The sequence below is a fragment of the Anabrus simplex genome, chromosome 2, assembly GCF_040414725.1.
Source record: "Anabrus simplex isolate iqAnaSimp1 chromosome 2, ASM4041472v1, whole genome shotgun sequence".
NCBI classification, from domain to species: Eukaryota; Metazoa; Arthropoda; class Insecta; order Orthoptera; family Tettigoniidae; genus Anabrus; species Anabrus simplex.
Genome location: NC_090266.1, coordinates 1,239,180,059 through 1,239,198,269, shown reverse-complemented (window position 1 = coordinate 1,239,198,269; position 18,211 = coordinate 1,239,180,059). Strand labels below are relative to the sequence as shown.

Genomic DNA, 18,211 nt, shown 5'->3' with positions numbered 1-18,211 from the left:
CCGGGTCGGGGATTTCAACCTTAATTGGTTAATTCCAATGGCACGGGGGCTGGGTGTATGTGTTGTCTTCATCATCATTTCATCGTTATCACCACGCGCAAGTCGCCTACGGGAGTCAAATAGAAATACCTGCACCTGGCGATATTCCGGCACTACGTCATTATTTTGACGAGAAATGGTTTCCAAACATCCAAAGACAAACCGAACACTAGTAGTGTGCGGATCGAAGTGAGGGAATATTACAACGACCTTGAAATTTATACATTATCAAAGTTCTTCTCTAAACTGAACATAGAAAGTAACTTTTCACATAATAGGGTGCTTGGCTCCGAAGAAACCTCCAATTTTAGATCAATAAATCCTTCAATAACCTTGTTTCAGGCACGAAATATTGGAAATATGTTCTCATACACGCACATTTTCATATAGGTATTTGTAAAGTAAAAGGTTTTAAATGTTCTGCCATCATCTCCCCTTAACAAAAACAAAGAATTCACATTGAAATATACATTTTAATAAACAGATATGAGCGAAGTATCATTATCAAGCTACTGCTTCAAATCCAAAGTGCTGGCCTCAATAGAAGTTCAAATAAACATGTAACTAATTAATTAATTAAGCTTGCATTGATTTTTTAAATGTATCTTTATGAATTGCATCTGTGCTCAGTACATTGGAACAAACATGTTGGCAGATTAAAGGATGCCGAAAGCAATCCCTCTGGACGTCACATCGCTATTTGCGAGGGCAAGTTATCTCTACTCCCACTGTAAACATCTCACGCCTTGGGAACCGTTACTTTAATGTCAACTCCTCGGTAATTTTCGTGAACTTGCTATGGTACGAATATTACCAATTCCTTCTTACTAATAAATATTGTAAAAATCTAGGAAACCTACAAAGACGATTGTTTGAAAACGGTCCTTTAATACGCAAGGCGTATGTGGAGAGTTTTCTTCTCTTTGATGTTCCACTAGTTATGTTACAGGAAAGGCTCTGATTTACATTAGCCTCAATATTTTATCATTTTCAATGCAAAATTCTTTAAAACCCAAAAGCATTCGTTGATGATGATGAAAATAATAAACCGGGCAAGTTGGCCGTGCATCCCTGAAGATGGTTTTCCGTGGTTTCCCATTCTCACACCAGGGGCTGTACCTTAATTAGGGCCACGGTCGCTTCCTTCCCACACCTAGCCCTTTCATATACCATCGTCCCTATAAGGCCTGTCTGTGTTGGTGCGACGTGGTTAGCTGTTAATATCGTGATTATAAGCACAGAGCCTCCGGTTTTAAGTGGAATCAAAACCACTTCAACAATCCTATGTAGGGCCTACATTGGTCAGTATTCTAACCAAGAACGCCTTAAAGAGAAGTTTGCGACAAAGTCACAAGCTATCACACCCCAAATAACAACAAGAATAACAAGTGTGGGAACTAATTTAAATCGCATAGATGTTGGAGAGCTATTATCACGAGAGAGAGTTGTTATGTTGTGAATGAGGAGAAAGTGGGCGTGGCCAACACTTACCTTCTTTTGTGGTTGCGTAGGTGCTCTCTGGGTCAACCTGCGAACAAGAAGAAGACGACACTGTAGTAATGCTGAACGTGTCAGGGGACAGAATCAAGATTACCACCATTAAGACTGTCGCATTTCTCGGCACAACACACGCTCAACGAACAGCCGTGGCCCCCCACCAGCTGAGTAGAGCAACTGGGACGAAACCTAGCGGAGAGGGCGGGCAAGTACGTGGGCTTCCGGAGAGGTTTAGTGCAGGATGACCCAGCCCCCGAGCCAGATGAATTAACCAATGAAGGACAAAACTGGTCCAAAGTCCAGCATGGAGCCGTCCAGCTCTTAGCGGACAAAATAATGGTAGTGGTTAGTGTGAGTAGCTGCCTCCCCCGGAGGCCTGGGTTCGATTCCCGGCTCTGCCACGAAAATTTGAAACGTGCTACGAGGGCTGGAACGCGGTCCACTAAGCCTCTGGAGGTCAACTGAGTAGATGGAGGTTCTATTCCCTCCTCAGGCATCCTCGAAGTGGTTTCCCACTTCTCCTCCAGGTAAATAACGGGATGGTACCTAACCTAAGGCCACGGCCGTTTCCTTCCCTCTTCTTTGTCTATCCCTACCAACCCTTCCATCCCCCAACAAGGCCCTTGTTCAGCATAGTAGGTTAGGCCGCCTGGGCGAGGTACTGGCCCTCCTAGTCAGTTGTATCCCCGACCCAAAGTCTCACGCCCTTGAGGCAGTAGAGGTTGAATCCCTCTCTAAGTCCGAGTCACGAGTCACGAGTTACAAGATTACAATTTTACAGGAGAGAGAAAAACATCTTAGGCAGATGTAAATTGATATTTCTCTGCCAATATAATGTTATCGCTTGTAAATCATGAAAGGACCAAATCTCACTAACATTTTTCTATTTGTAAGCTTTTATTTGTTCAAAAAATTCTTTTTTGAAAACAGTACTTTCTGCAATGAACGAAGAATAAATGAAGGTACAATTCAATGAGATGCTACATCAAGTTGTTATTCTCCTTCAAAATTAATTAAAATATAGAAAAAACATTCTCCTTGCTATTTACTTGTAACAAATTACAGCTTTTTAAGGTTCAGTGATCAAAAAGGAACTCCACCTTCGTCATCAATATAATCATTAGCTGTTTTACTTGCTCACACCAGAATTTCTTCATAAAATTCTACATACTCTTAAACTATGTACTTCTTAATTTTAATGTATCATATCTTTTCTTAATATTGATGGGCAGTTAGGAAGTGGAGGTTTCACATTGAAGAAGATGAACCATCAATACATTTTTCTTGGGCAATCAGAATTTGTCAGAAACGAACGGTTAGTTGGGCCGCAACGCCGTGCCGGAAAATATTTTCCCGCTTTAGAATGACGTAAAATTTTTACATTCACTAAGAAAATCTTATAATCTATACATACCGCTGAAACGTCATGGGTGTACTCTAGCGGATTAATATCGAACCTTACGGTTTTGTGTTCATAACTCATAACATACGGTCGCTTTTACACTCCTGGGCGGTTTTCTGGATCTCTAAGGTTGGCTATACTGCTATTCGATTCGGAGAGCGGGAAGTGAGCACAACAACTTTCTTCCACTCGTTATGTTTGTGTGAATCCAAGTTTTATTTTATGTTTTGCTCAATGTGTTGTTGTGAAGCAAATATTAAGGAATCTCTCTGGTGTTAATGAAACATCACTAGCCCCTTAGTACCTTCCAAGTTTTCCAGAGGCTGTGAAAGTGAGTTGTGAGTGTGACCATTAGTTGACTGAAGTGGCTGGGTTCAAGAAAACGTGCTGGGGATGAAGATGAAGAATCAAAGAATACTAGAAAGGTGTGTGATGGCTCAAGTAAAAACGAAACTGAATTAACGACGTGAGTATAAAGACAGAGCCTGGGTCAAATGTTGCTGAGACCTGTGATGCAGATTCAAGGGAGAATCTAGGTTGTGGTTCTACACCTTCTACCATCGATTGTGAAATTCAAGGACCCAGCTACCGAAAACAAGATTTTACAGACTGTTGGAACGAGTCTCACTACCGTGCCGTATTTTATGTCAGAGAAAAAGCGGTTATTTGCAGAAAATAAAAATTTAGGCTGCATTATATGTAAAGAGGAAAGTAAATTAGGATTAGGAGTTTCTAAAGGGGGCAGGACTTAATCTAATGAAAGTATGGGTAGAATGCAAGGTTCATCCCAACGGATATAATATTTATCAACAACAAACAAGCCTTCGGAAAAAATATCTGAGCACAAAAGTTCAGGATCTCACAAAAAAGCTATGTTACAAAAATCAGAATCTAATAAAAAGATATTTGAAAGTTGCTTGGACACTATGAGTGTCAACCACCTAGAAACCACCGCTCGAGTATACCGAACAGCATACTCAATTGCGAAAAGAAACAGACCCTTCGTAGACCTACAGGCTCATGTTAAACTTCAACAATTAAATGGTTTAGATATGGGACGAGTTCTTCATACAAATTTTAGTTGTGCTAATATTATTGAACACATTTCACAGGAAATGAGAAATAAAATAGCAAAATCTATCACAGAAAATCAGAGGAGAATCAGTATTATGATTGACGAATCAACAACAGTTAGTGTAAAATCTGTTTTAGTATTACAGTTTGTTTGAGATGTGCTCTTCCAGATAATTCTGAAGTTTTTTTCTTTTTCTCGGAGTTGATAGAACTTGAATCAACTACAGCAGATGTTATTACTCGAGAGATATTGAGGAATCTTTCTTCATATGGAATGAATGAAAACTTTCTGGCAGAACATTTAGTTGGTCTAGCATGTGATGGGGCCTCTGTAATGTTAGATAAAAACAAGGAGTTGGAGCACAATTGTTAAAGTTATTTCCAGATATAGTTATCTGGCACTGTTTAAACCATCGCTTGAATTGGCCGTTTTTGATACAAGAAATGAAGTTACAGGTGTTAACCATTTCCATTCTTTCTTTGACAAATTGTATTCTTTATACAACATGTCTCCCAAAAATCAAAGGGAACTCAACATTTGTGCTGCTTCACTGGAACAAAGAGTGAAGAAGACTGGGAAAATATTTACAATAAGATGGGTAGCATCAAGCCAGAGAACTGTAAAAGCTGTCTGGGAAAACTACAGTGCACTAGTCAAACATTTTAGTGATGCCAAAAAATGACCACCAGAGAGACTCCAAAGAAAGGACTTTTGCCCAAGGTCTAGAAAATATGTTAACATGTGTAGAATTTCTAGAAAATATTGCAATTATGTATGATGCTCTTGTTGAGTTAGCTGATTTGTCATTAGAGTTGCAGAAAAGAGAGACAAGTCTGACAGAGGCTCAAAATGCAATCAAGCGCACTATAAAAGTGTTTGAATCTATGTGTAACTCAGCTTCTGGAGAATACTGCAGAACAGTTCTTAAAGCAGCAGAAAACAAAAAAAGTTTAGAAACATAGGATTACATGATTCTTAACAAAGTTGTAAAAATTGACAGAAAGCAGATTTTCAGAAGTCTTGTGAACAATTTAAATAACAGGCTTATGGAAAATGTGTCCGATGTGGTTTCAGCTCTAGTCAGCAGAGACATGAGAGAATGACAAAAGTTATCAGTGATGCAAAGGTACTATACAAAAGTAATTGGCCCTCCACTTCTACTTTGGATATCTGCTATGGTGATGAGAATGTTGACAACCTTTGTGACTTCTTCCACATGTCAGACAAGAGAGGTACATTAAAGCTTTTAGAAAGTATGTCGAGACCAAGGAAATTCCAGTGGAGCTGATGCCTTTAATCAAGACTGTACAGACCAGTCGCATCTCTTCAGCAGAAGCCGAAAGAGCTTTCAGTACCATAAATGAGATCCACGCCGAAAAGAGAAATAGACTGCTGGTTGCAAGATCAAGCGGACTTATTTTCATGAGCAGCGTTGGACCGCCTATTAATGTAGCCGCGCGTTATTAATTTTTCATTTCACGTTTATTGACAAGAATGGACATAGTTACATTTCCAGGCTTGAGTTCATTCTGTGGCAAGCTTCACTTCATTGTGCTAGAGTTTCTACAAGGTTTCAGCGATTATGTCTGAAGTTACGATTTCGCCTGACATTGTAGAGGATGGGTAGACATCCCAGATTCCGCTCGACGATAGATTTAGGACGTTGCGCGTATCATAGGAGTATACGGATGAGTAGATATCTCCGTTTACGCTCAACGATAGATTTAGGATGCTGCGTGTGTATATAGATTTTATTGTTAGGGTGTGTAGACACTACGTAGGCTCGACGACAGGATTAGGGTGTCGTCTGCATATAATCAAGTCTTAGGTTAGGTGTTTTGCGAATTGACTTGAACGATGGCACTGTCTGCAGTAGTGTGAAGTGTCTCGGCACAATCCTTACCAGCTAGAAGGTGTTTACATGGAACCACTAGTGGCATAAACGTGAGGGTTGTCCAACATGGATACTGAGCTACCGCTGTTTGCCACGCACGTTCGGGTTCATTGAACTTTAGTACTTTTAATTTTATTTCTCGACTTAATTATTTTATCGTTCAGATGTCCGATAATATGCCTTGATAGTGTGCGTGTGTTGACACTTAGCTGATTTATGTAGGACTTGCGCTACGAATGCGGTTTCGATTCGTCAGCTGTTAACATATTTTATTTTCAATATTCGTTCTTACATCTTATAATAGGTGAGACATTGGTCTATCAATAACTTGTAGTTAGTTTATTGGGACAAACATAGGTAGACGGATTTGTAATGGTAGTCGTAATTTGGAGAATGGAAGGATTTCCTTTGATATTTCATTTTATTGTATTTTATCGTGTGGACTTGTGAATTTGTTAAACTCAACATAACCATTGAAAATGAAATGGCGTATAGCTTTTAGTGTCCGAGGACACGTTCGGGTCGCCAGATGCAGGTATTTTGATTTGACGCTTGTAGGTGACCTGCGCGTCGTGATGAGGATGAAATGATGATGAAGACGATACATACACCCAGCCCCCGGGCCAGCGAATTAACCAATTATGGTTCAAATTCCCGACCCTGCCGGGAATCAAACCCGGGACCCCTGTGACCAAAGGCCAGCGCGCTAACCATTTAGCCATGGAGCCGAACAACATAACCATTTATAACCTGAAAGTTGGTTTTATAAGAAGATTTTGAGGTGACTTGCCACTTTTCTGTAACTTCAGTGTTTAGCATTTCTTCTAAATGCATGATGAATAAGTGTTTCCTGCATATCGGAGTTTTGTTCCATCAGAACGACATAACGTAAGATCCTCTCGGATCGAGTTGTTGTTGGTTCTTTCTGAATAGCTGTTTGGGTGATGCATGTTTCAGCATTGGGAATATTCTTTAACTTAAGGGTGTCACGAGATGACAATACATGGTGATTTTTTTTTTATTGTGACTGTTGCTGTTAACTCGTAGTGAACACCATGTTTTCCAGTAATATTTCGCAACCTATCCAAAAACAACTGATAGTCAATTTGGTTCGATTAAGGGTCCATTCGGAGGGTGATCCCATATCCAACAGGGTATTAGACTGGTGAATAACCTTAATTAAATGTAAATCTGGAATTGTACTTGTTGAAGATCAGATTTTCCACGAATCGTGTGGATTAATTCTCAGTTATCGTTTGGATCAAATGGTGCCCAATTTTCAGGTTTTATTTTCGTTTTTCTAGTTTTCGGTGTCCACTAAATTTGTGATATTTTCTACTTTCCTCTGAAGAAAGTTCTACGATAAATGTAAAAAGACAACATTCTCGCATTGCAATGTGACTGCGTAAATATTAAATAATTTGACTCCGTGATGGATGATTTTATAAAAAAAAATCATTTGATAATTTAATAAAATTTAGTAGCACATTTTGGCCCCTCATTTAAAGTACTTATTCTCTCTTCTGAACCCCATCGTTTGCTCAATATCGTGACCGAAATACACCCGCTCCGACCCCAAGATTTAAGAGTTCGATATTGTTCTATTGCTACAGCTGTGGCCGACCAAGGATGGAACGGTAAGTTCAAGGGTTCAATACACTAATAATAATAATAATAATAATAATAATAATAATAATAATAATAATAATAAAATGCATCTCTTTCCTTCAAGATTTCATTTCCTGAATCACTAGACTTCATTCTATTATCACTGTCCTGGACTTAATGACTTTCATACTTCACTTCTCCTCCAAACCTCTGTCCTAGCCATTCAGCAATTTCTCCAGATTTTCTATGGATTCAGATAAAATAACAATATAATTGGTAAATCTCAGGGTTTTGATTTCCTCTCCTTGTATTGTGATGAACGCTTTTCTAAATTCCTCTTTATTTTTCTCTACCACTTGTTCCACACACAATTTCCGTTTCTTGAAATTATATCTCGAACTTGTATCGGACTAGTTGGCCGTGCGGTTAGAGGCGCGCGGCTGTGAGCTTGCATCTGGGAGATAGTGGGTTCGAGCCCCACTGTCGGCAACCCTGAAGATGGTTTCCGTGGTTTTCAATTTTCACACCAGGCTGTACCTTAATTAAGGCCACGGCCGCTTCCTTCCCACTTCTAGCCCTTGCCTATCCCATCGTCGCCATAATACCTGTTTGTGTCGGTGCGACGTAAAACAAATTGTAAAAACAATTATCTCGAACTTGTCCTTGGAGCGCTGGGAGTGTTGGTTGCATAATACTGGGGTTTAAGTGGTGGTAAATATTACATTCAGTTGTGGTTCTTTAAGTCTAATGGAATGTGAATACGACTAAAGAAAATGCATTACATTTTCTCGAATACAGTGAATGCAGAGTTTACTGGTTTTTTACTGCCGGGGCATTCTACGGAATTACTAATGTCACAACCCTAAAGTTAAATCCTGATTCTCGAAACATAAAATCCAGGCATTAGAAGAGAATTATTCTTCCTCCTCTTGTTAATGACATCACAGATTTTACTTATACCTAGATCCTGTGTGTTTCCTCTCCCATAAGGTAGAGGCGACCATTTCAGGAGACAGTGCTGCACTTAGTCCCTTTACCGTCCAGGGTTGCTTGCACCCTCGGACTCAGCGAGAGATCCCACCTCAAGTCAGTGTTCTGGAGAGTGAGACATTTCCTCGGAATACAACTCTGGAGGAGGAACCGTACCTCGCCTCGTCACCTGCTATGCTGAACAGAGGCCTTGTGGGGAAGGAAGCGGCCGTGACCTTAAGTTAGGTACCATCCTGGCATTTGTCTGAAGGAAACGAATGGCTCAGTTGAGCTCTCGAGGCTGAGTGGAACCCGTGTGGCAGCTTATCATTTACCGTTTATAAAATAATGTTGAAGTATATTGCTTTCAGTATCGGGCTCATAACTTAGGGGTATGCGTCAAGCTCCCCTATGAGCGAGCGAGCACCCATCCAAATATGACGACGCGCAATGTTGCTTAACTGTGGTACCCCATTGTTCCATGGTGTTCACATCTCGCGTGTAGTACGCCAGTGTGAGTCCGATGAACTTTTAACAAGTAACAATTTTACAAGGTGTATGCACTGAAGGAGAACAGTACGCATCTACCAAAATGTGCGCCACGCATTGCTTCTGATATTTCATCAAAAGAAAAAGGCTGTCGTTTGCTGGTAGGAGCACGCTCCAGCGGTGAGACACAACGCTATCGTCAACAAATGATTAATTTAAATCCTGCATTGATCGAAAGAATGGGCCAGAAGACATTGCAAAGTGATTTTGTTACACGTCTCACACAACAAAACCAGTGAAAGATACCTTGAAATCCTTTCGCAGCTGCCGTACTGCCCCGACCTGACGCCAACTGACTAACATCTCTTCGCATCAATGGGGCACGTGCTCGCAGAGCAGCACTTCAGCAATTTCGAGGAAGTTGGAAAATGGCTCGACGAATGGTCAAGCTGGTATTCATAACTTTCCTGTAAGGTGGGCGAAGTGTGTAGAAGCCGATGACAAAACAAAAGTGAATTTCCCTTGAAAATTACGTGTTTTCTTTAGCACAAACTGATGTACATAGTTGCATCCACCTCTGTTTTCCAGTGCAGCGGAAAGATTTCCTCGAGCCTCGCCAACTACTTGCGTTACAGTTGTAAAACACCCACGTACGACAGATTTAGGGAATATTCTGGAAACTTATTATTTTAGGCTGATTACATAACATAATTATCTAGACATTTTATGTATTACAGGTTCGAATAAGTACGTCAACGTTGCTACATAACAGATATTCTGAAATTTCTTATTCATAATGGACGAGACGTATTATTATTATTATTATTATTATTATTATTATTATTATTATTATTATTATTATCTTTTCTGTTCTTCTTAATCATTTTACCCTCCAAGGGTGGGATCCCACCCCTACCATCTCAAGGGCAGTGTCCTGGATCGTGAGACTTTGTGTCCGAGGGATAAAACTGGGGAGGAGGACCAGTACCTCGCCCAGGCTGCCTCACCTGCTATGATGAACAGGGGGGATGGGATGATTGGAATGACTAGACAAGGAAGAGGAAAGGAAGCGGCCGTGGTTGAAGTAAGGTACCATCCGGCATTTGCCTGTAGAAGTGGGAAACCGGAAAACCACTTCGAGGATGGCTGAGGTGGAATCGAACCTGGGCACATTATCTGCGTTCAAACGAATGGGACATTTGTAGTGAGTTGCTTCAAGTGTGGCTCGTTAGACACACCCAACGTTGTTAAAAAAAAGTCCACTGGTGCCTTTCGTTCTGGTTTTGCTACAAGCTTTTCCCCAGAGCTCGAAGGTCGGTCATAATTTTGGCATTCGGTTTTCCCCATTTAGTCAACCTACATTTGTAATGAGTCAATATTTGATTTTTACTATATATTTTTTTATTCCACATACTGATGGGAAATGAAGAAGGAGTTGTGTTAAATAAACGAAATACGGGTGGCATGTTTGAGCGCGAAGAATGATGCCGTCTGCTTTAAATACGCGCTCTACACTTGGTGAGAGTCAAACATACCTTTAAGGGGACGAAGACGGCAGGTTAGTACTACGAGAAGGTGGATGTTCCTTCCGCGATATAACAGGAACATTTTGCTGCGATACATCCAAACAACTGACACGGGAAGGTACTGTTTCAAGAAGACCAGGGTCCAGCCGCACACGGGCTGTTGTTGCTCGTACTGCATCTGCAGCGGCCAGAGGAACACAGAGAACTGTAAGAAATCGATTACTTAAGGGACAGCTCCGAGCCGAGCCAGACGTTTCGTAGCGTCCATGCCACTAAGTTTGAATCACCGTCATCTACGATCTAGTGGTATCAAGCTAGAGCTCATTGGAGGGCGGAGTGGAGATCTGTTGTGTTCTCAGATGTGAGCCGTGCATGACTGGTTGACAGTGATGGCAGCAGTTTGGCCAGGTGAGCGCTTCGAACCAAGCTGTCTGGACCTCCGCCAGGAGTTATGGCTTGGGGGAGCGATTAAGCAGCAGCACTCCACTCATTATCTCAAGAAACTTGACAGCGGATTTGAACGTCAAACTGGGGATTGAATCGGTTGTGCTGCCATTTATTCGCAGTGTTCTAGGGGGTGTTTTCCAACGCTTGACCTCATACCGCTGCTGTCACTCAATGTCGTCGACCAGTTGCCTTGACCTGCGAAATCACGAGACATTTCGCCCACTGTGCACGTATGAGGACATTATGGGACGACAAATCCAGCGCCATCCACTACCAGCATTAACCTGACTGACCAAGTGCAACAGGCGTGGAACTCCATCCCGCGAAATGACATACAACACAATGCGTGGTGACTACAACGGTTACTAATGCACCACCATGTCACATGTCTGTTCACGCATGATTGTACTTGTGACCTAGAAACTTTAGTCAAATAAATACGTTCCCTGTTCAAAAGTACCCGGGCACCAACATGAAATTGCGCTTAGACTTTACCCCTGTCACGTTCTCTATTGTTGGATTTTTTATTTAGCGTATGGCTAGAGATACAGCGTCTATTGTTACAATATCTACACCATATACATATGTCCAAATTGTTTATATAGTCTATAGCCTCTGGAGTTGCAAAAGCAAAGTCATTAGCACTGCCATTGTATTTTCTAGTCCTGCATTCTTCGATGATGTGCTTCACTGTCTGTTGTGTAGCGCCACAGTCACACTCAGGCGTTATGGAAGGCTGCCCAGTTCCCGTGGTTTGTTCGGATCCTGTTCAGTGCGGACCATAGTCTACGAGGGAGGTTGAAACCAGGTGGCGGCGTCTTCTTCACAGAAGGCAGTGTCGGGCAGTATTTTTCGTTGAGTATCTTCTGCCATTCAGCGGAAGTTTGGTAGTTGTTGTTCCACAAGTTCATAGTTGGTGGTTTTCTCGAACGCAGACGATTAATATTCGCATCGTCGATGTCATTATGTACGGGTGTTCTGGGTTATTCATTATTTTACTGAATTCTCTTAGGAGAGCATCTTTACGTCTGAGATCTGGGGGAGGGATATGACTTAATTATTGTTGGAGATTCGCCTTCATGACACTTGCAATAAGGTGTCTGAATGTATGTGGAGGAATGGCAGCCCGTTCTTCCTCAAGAGCCGAAATTAGAGAAGTTAGTCATGTTGGATGCTGCGGTCTGGAGCGAAGTCGACGTTCCCAAAGGTGTTCCATTGGGTTCAGGTCAGTCCATTACAGGTGTGTTATTGTCCAGAAGCCATTGTCTCACAGATGCAGCTTTATGATAGGGTGCATTGACATGATGATACAAACACTCGTAGTCTCTACTGCACGCAGTACACAATGGTTTAAAATGTGTCCATATCCTTCAGCATTTAGAACTTTTTTAAGCGCAGTAATGGAACTACACCCTAACCACGAAAAACACCCCCATACCATAAAACCTGCTGCATACTTCACTTTTGGCACTATACATGATTGCAGATAAGGTTTTCGGGGCTTTCGCCAAACCCAAACACTTCCATCAGATTACTACAGGTTAAAGCGTGATTTACCGCTCCAAATCACTCGTTTCCAGTCATCCACTGTCCATCACACCACCTCAAGCTGTGCTTAGCATTGGCTACAGCTCAACAATTATAACCCATTATGTTTAACTCCAGATACACACTCATTGTGCTGGCTGGACTGATCGTAGCACTTTAGAACTCACGAGTGATTACTTCGGCTGATATCCTGCGATCTTTTACAACCACACTCCACAAAGCTTGACGGTCCCTGTCCGTCGTTAAATGAGGTCTGCCTGGTCTTGGTTTAGTTGCGGTTGCTCCTTCACATTCACATCACTAACAATCGACTTGGGTGGCTTTAGAAAGTTGAAATGCCCCTGATAGATTTGTTACTCAGGTGACATCTGACCTCACCTGACCGACCCATTCTGCTCTTACAGCTTCTCTACTGACAACACAATATTCCTCACCTCCTTTTATACTGGCGGATCCGCCTCTCGTGACATCTAGGGTTCAATTCCGCTTGACATAGGGGTGTCCGGATACTGTAGTGTACGTTACCTAGACAACTGCGTAGCCTAAATTACATTCCTATCTTGGTGTTGGAATTTCCCTTTCCGCCAGTGTATATATATTAAACAACGTGATAAAATTAAATTTATATTGAAGTAGGCAGAATTATAATGCTAAAGACACCCAACCCCGAGCCAATGTTAACATCACCGACAAGGCCGGATCTGCTTGAAACAAAGGTCAACGTTCTAACCAGTTAGCCATGGAGCCGGACGCTATTCAGTGACAAATGATATTATGTGAATCACGAACAGAAATAATAATAATAATAATAATAATAATAATAATAATAATAATAATAATAATAATAATAATAATAATAATAATAATAATAATTGTTCCGAGGTATCTGTGGAACAGCAGAGGTGAAAGAAGGTGCGGGGGTGAACGGGTCTCAAAATACGAAATTAAAGTTAAGATAAAATTTTACAAGGTTATATTTTCTTTTGAAAATCAAGATATAACAAGAATGGCAGGTACAGAGTAGCAAGGCAACAAAATTACAATTACAGTATTTACAGGATTTGGGCTTCGAGCCCCGAACTCACAATTCTTGAGCAATTAGCCCAACTTTACCCCAAAAACAAGATTCAACAGAGGGGCAGAAAACCCCAATCATGCCCAGGAGCACTTGCTCCAAATTACACAGTAAAGCCTCCTAGAGGCACGCAGAAACGAATTTTACGAAAGAGCAACCCGCTCTTACGTTCAAGCCTATCAAAGGCTACACCAAACTCCACGTTCAAGCTGTCCTCCAAGGACATAGACACAGGGGTAAAAATACCCAACCTACTGAGGCCGATTTAATGAAGAAATAGAAATATTACATTGCCTCGACAATACCAACTAGAGAGGAGGCAAAACTGCACTCCTAATACATTTTGTTTAAAACCTACTTGGCACTAGGCCGTTAATGCAAGGGCTAATCCCATACTAAAGAGGTGACTTATATGAGAAGACAATTTACATTACGCTAGACTGGAAGAAACGGTTGAGAAAATAAGTTCATCTCAAAGCAATATGAGTGGGAGCTCGAGAGGGTTAAGCACTCTCTATCCCAATTTATAGTTAAACAGATAGAATAGATACCGAGTGTCTTTACATTTTAAGGGAAAGTTACATGGTAAAAGGCTTCGGACCTGCCCCGAGAGTTAAACTGCTGAGCTAGCAAGAAAAGAAGTTATTAAACGGCCATTACCTTGTGGATGAACTGCTGCCCGAAGAAAGAGGCGCTTCCCGCCCCCTGCTACGTACTTTACACACTGATAGCTGTTACAGAAGTGGCGCGGGGACCCGAAAATCAGCAGTTTATATACTCTCACGGAAAGTTCGAGGCGTTTCAGGAATGAGAACAACCTCCCACAAGAATTTTATTGGCTAGGGTTAAGCAACATATCCAAGATGAAGAAGATACACCTGATTGGTCATAAATTAATTAAAGAAATTCGGGATTGGCTAAATTCAAACCAAGGGGAAAGGGCAGGGTTATACAGCCAACTTAAACAATAACAGAAAGAAATTTAACAAGAAACAAACTTTTGAAATCAAAATTTCTCCAAAAAATCAGTTCTTTCACTTCGCACTAGGGTGCACCATTGTAGTTCTTCAGTAGTGTCCTCTAGAAGAGAATGTTCAGACTTCTTACTACAGGCAAAACAAAAATAAATCGAAAACGACACAGTTCAGAAACTTCAAAATTTACAAGTAGGGACATCTTCTGAGAAACTTGAAAATTTACACAGTAGATAAAGTTCAGGCTTCCTCCAGTAGGGGAGTTTCAACTGGCGCAAAGTTTGAATTAGCGACGTGGAGGTGTACCACCCGGTCCAATAATAATAATAATAATAATAATAATAATAATAATAATAATAATAATAATAATAATAATAATAATAATAATAATAATAATAATAATACATGCGTTTGCTTGCAAGACTGCACTATGTTTTCTAGTATAGACTAGAATAACTTTCATTGATCTGTCTCATCCTTGGTTTTGACAACATGAAAGTGACTTAAGGTATGAGCGATGTTATGATATGTAATAGCAAAGTACTTGTAGAAGAAGAAGTGAGGGACCCACACTAGGATTATTTGGAGAGCAGCACGATTTGTTCTTTGCTTTCGGACACAAGACTAGTGTTTCGAAAATGTTGTACAAATTTGGGCTGGAAAGACTTGGGAGTAAGGAGACGAGCTGCTTGACTAATCGATATGTTCTGAGTTGTCAGTGAAGAGAACGCGTGGGATGATATTAGTAGACGAAGAAGCTGGAGCAGAGGTTTTAAAAGTAGGAATGATGAAAATACGAAGATAAAGTTCGAATTTAAGAGGATTCGGGCAAATATTCATTCATAGGACGAGGAATATGGCATTCGAATAATTTATGAATTTATTTTCCGTAAATTTCGTATTTGTTAAAAACATTTAAAGAAAGACAAGGTAAATAACTGACAGTCCTGAATGCAGTCATGACAGAAAATAGAGTCAGTACACAATTGGATTTTATGAAATAGAAAAAAGAAACACTTTGAACATAATACAATTTGATCCGCACAATATGGTAATAGGAATTTTCATAATGACATTGAATGACTTAAATTATGGAACGTTATTGTAACTGCAGGAAACTGATGATTTTACAAGAAATATTATACAGTATACTAGAGATAAAGACATGATACTTGCTCGTCATCGTCTGTGTTGGAGAACATCCAACATGCCACTGAATGGAACACGGCCTCGTTTACGCTAGCATGAAGAACGGCTACAGCATGAAAAACTACACGAAACCAAATCAAACTCAATTTTGTCCACTGGTGAACATAAAAAGATTTGCAAAGTCTGTCTTGAAATAGAGGACAGCGGTGACACAGAGGATTGCAGACTGAATAACAGTGCATATGCAGGCCGGAAGTGAACTCTCATTCAGAGATAAAAATGGAACCCAATGTCGTTAAGTTGTTTTTTAAAACTTAGCTACGTTTGAGTTTTGAATACACGGAATTGGTCTTGTTTTTCGAACTAAGGTACATTTTCTTACGTTTACCAGGCATAATATCATTTAGCTACTTGCCTTGGTATTCGCTGTTGTCACGGTAGAGTTCAAACTCCCTGGCGATATTATTAAGTACAATGTAAACATTACGCTGAACAGCACATTTGCTGAGTTCACATTTTTATTTCCAAGTGCGTGTACATAATGTGGAATCATTAATCCCTCAGCATGATTGGTGTCTTATCTCCATGAACTCTGCCATACGTCTTCTCCAGTTCCTCTCCTAGCATTGGCGCTCACCTCAGTAGTCTCAAACCACAGTGTTTCATCAACCACCTTCGAGTGGAGTTACAGTGCCTCAAAGATTTTAGCCTACTCTATAGATAGAAAAGGAGAAAATCCCTCAGCATGGACTAAAATTCACTCCGCTGCTGGAGAAAAATAGTAAAAGTCTGAGTTGATATAGTGTATGTATTTCAGTGGATTTTAATCAAACTTGTCTTGTTTATTAATTATGATTCACTATCATTTTTAATGTGGAATGAAAATTATGATGATAAACATTTATGTCATAAATTAGATTTAAACATGCATACTGACAACTGTCATCTTGTCGGACCCTAACCTCACTTTTTTGGACAAGAGCGTCGTTAACCTCACTGTTGCAATCTTGACAGACCCTAATGTCACTGCTACCAACTTAACAATGTGCAGCGCGGAATTTAAAATCCATTTGCTTCTTACAGCTGTGAAGATGACAGCTGCCATCTTAACAGGTCCTAACAACGTGCACTTGTTGAACAAGTGAACGTCGTTAACCTCACTGCTGCCATCTTGACAGGTCCTAACCTCACTGCTGCCACCTTAACTACGTAGGGGCGTGGAATTTGAATAAGTCACAGCTATTAAGATGACAGGTCCTAACCACGTCCACTTGTTGATCAAGTGAACGTCGTTAACCTCACTGCTGCCATCTTGACAGGTCCTAACCTAACTGCTGCTATCTTAACTACGTAGGCCGCGGAATTTGAAAATGTAACAGCTGTCGAGATAACAGGTCCTAACTACGTGCACTTGTTTTGATGCGAACAATTGAACACGGCTAATCTCACTGCTGCCATCTTGACATACCCTAACATCACTGCTACCATCTTAACCACGTGGGCCGCCGAATTTGAAAATGTAACAGCTGTCAAGATAACAGCTGCCATCTTGAACGATGTGCACTTGTTGGGAACGTGGCTAACCCCATTGTTGTTATCTTGAGAGGTCCTAACTATGTGCACTTATTTTCTCGCGGAATTTTGAAAAAGTTATCGATCCCTATAACCTCTCACGTATTATCACGTGCCTTTGTGTGCTGCGGAATTCTTGAAAGGAAACGATCCTAATACTGCTATTATCCTGACGGGACATAGCCAGGGGCATACCCTCAGAGGATTGAGGCTAGCTGCCCTTCTCGATCCCTCCTCCTCGTCACAGTTATGGAGGTCAGCTAATTCCCTCCTCCTCCTCCTCACATTTACGGAGGTCAGCTTAATCCCTCCTCCTCTTCCTCACAGTTACGGAGGTCAGCTTAATCCCTCCTCCTCCTCACAGTTATGGAAGTTAGCTCAATCCCTTCTCTTCCTCCGCAGCGATTACATCGTAATGGTTATGCATATGTAGTTATGTTAGTTATCAAGGTTACCCTCTGGTAAACTCAAGATTTTACGATAGGTGTAAAGAGAATGCAATAAGTAGAACATTTCAAATTTAATAAAATATTTATGTACAAACTACTACTGGCTTTTTATTATATTTCTACATGTGATGTTACCGTCTTCAAAGGTAGGTGCAATGAGTTCGTTGTTGTTGTCTTGAGAGCTATTACACAATAATGCGCCTACGACGTGATTCTTCTTCTTTTTCTTGAATCTCTCGTTTGTACACTGTGTATCCAGCATCTTGATAAGCTCTTAGGAGTTGTATTCGTTCAACGAGTAAGTTAATGTCTTTACAGTATCTTACATCTTGTTTCTCTTCATGTGATGTTTGCACAGCTACAGAACATGTAGTCAGCTTAGAAAATAAAGTAGAATGAAAAAGCTCCGATGGAAAAGAAACATTGAGTTCATCTTCTCTTCCTCATGCACCTCCTCTCCTTGTTCTCTTTATCTGGTGGTGTGAGGTTAGTAACAGA

The 18,211-nt window shown here is 40.8% G+C and overlaps 1 protein-coding gene across 2 annotated transcripts in view; it reads right to left on the bottom strand.

Annotated features, from left to right (window-relative positions):
* Positions 1–18,211, bottom strand: part of chas (chascon) — a 920,317-nt gene that overhangs the window by 563,576 nt on the left and 338,530 nt on the right. For both annotated transcript variants that reach the window (XM_067142274.2, XM_067142275.2), the window contains exon 3: positions 1,531–1,567. In XM_067142274.2, the coding sequence (XP_066998375.2) occupies positions 1,531–1,567 (37 nt within the window). The remainder of the gene's footprint in view (positions 1–1,530; positions 1,568–18,211) is intronic.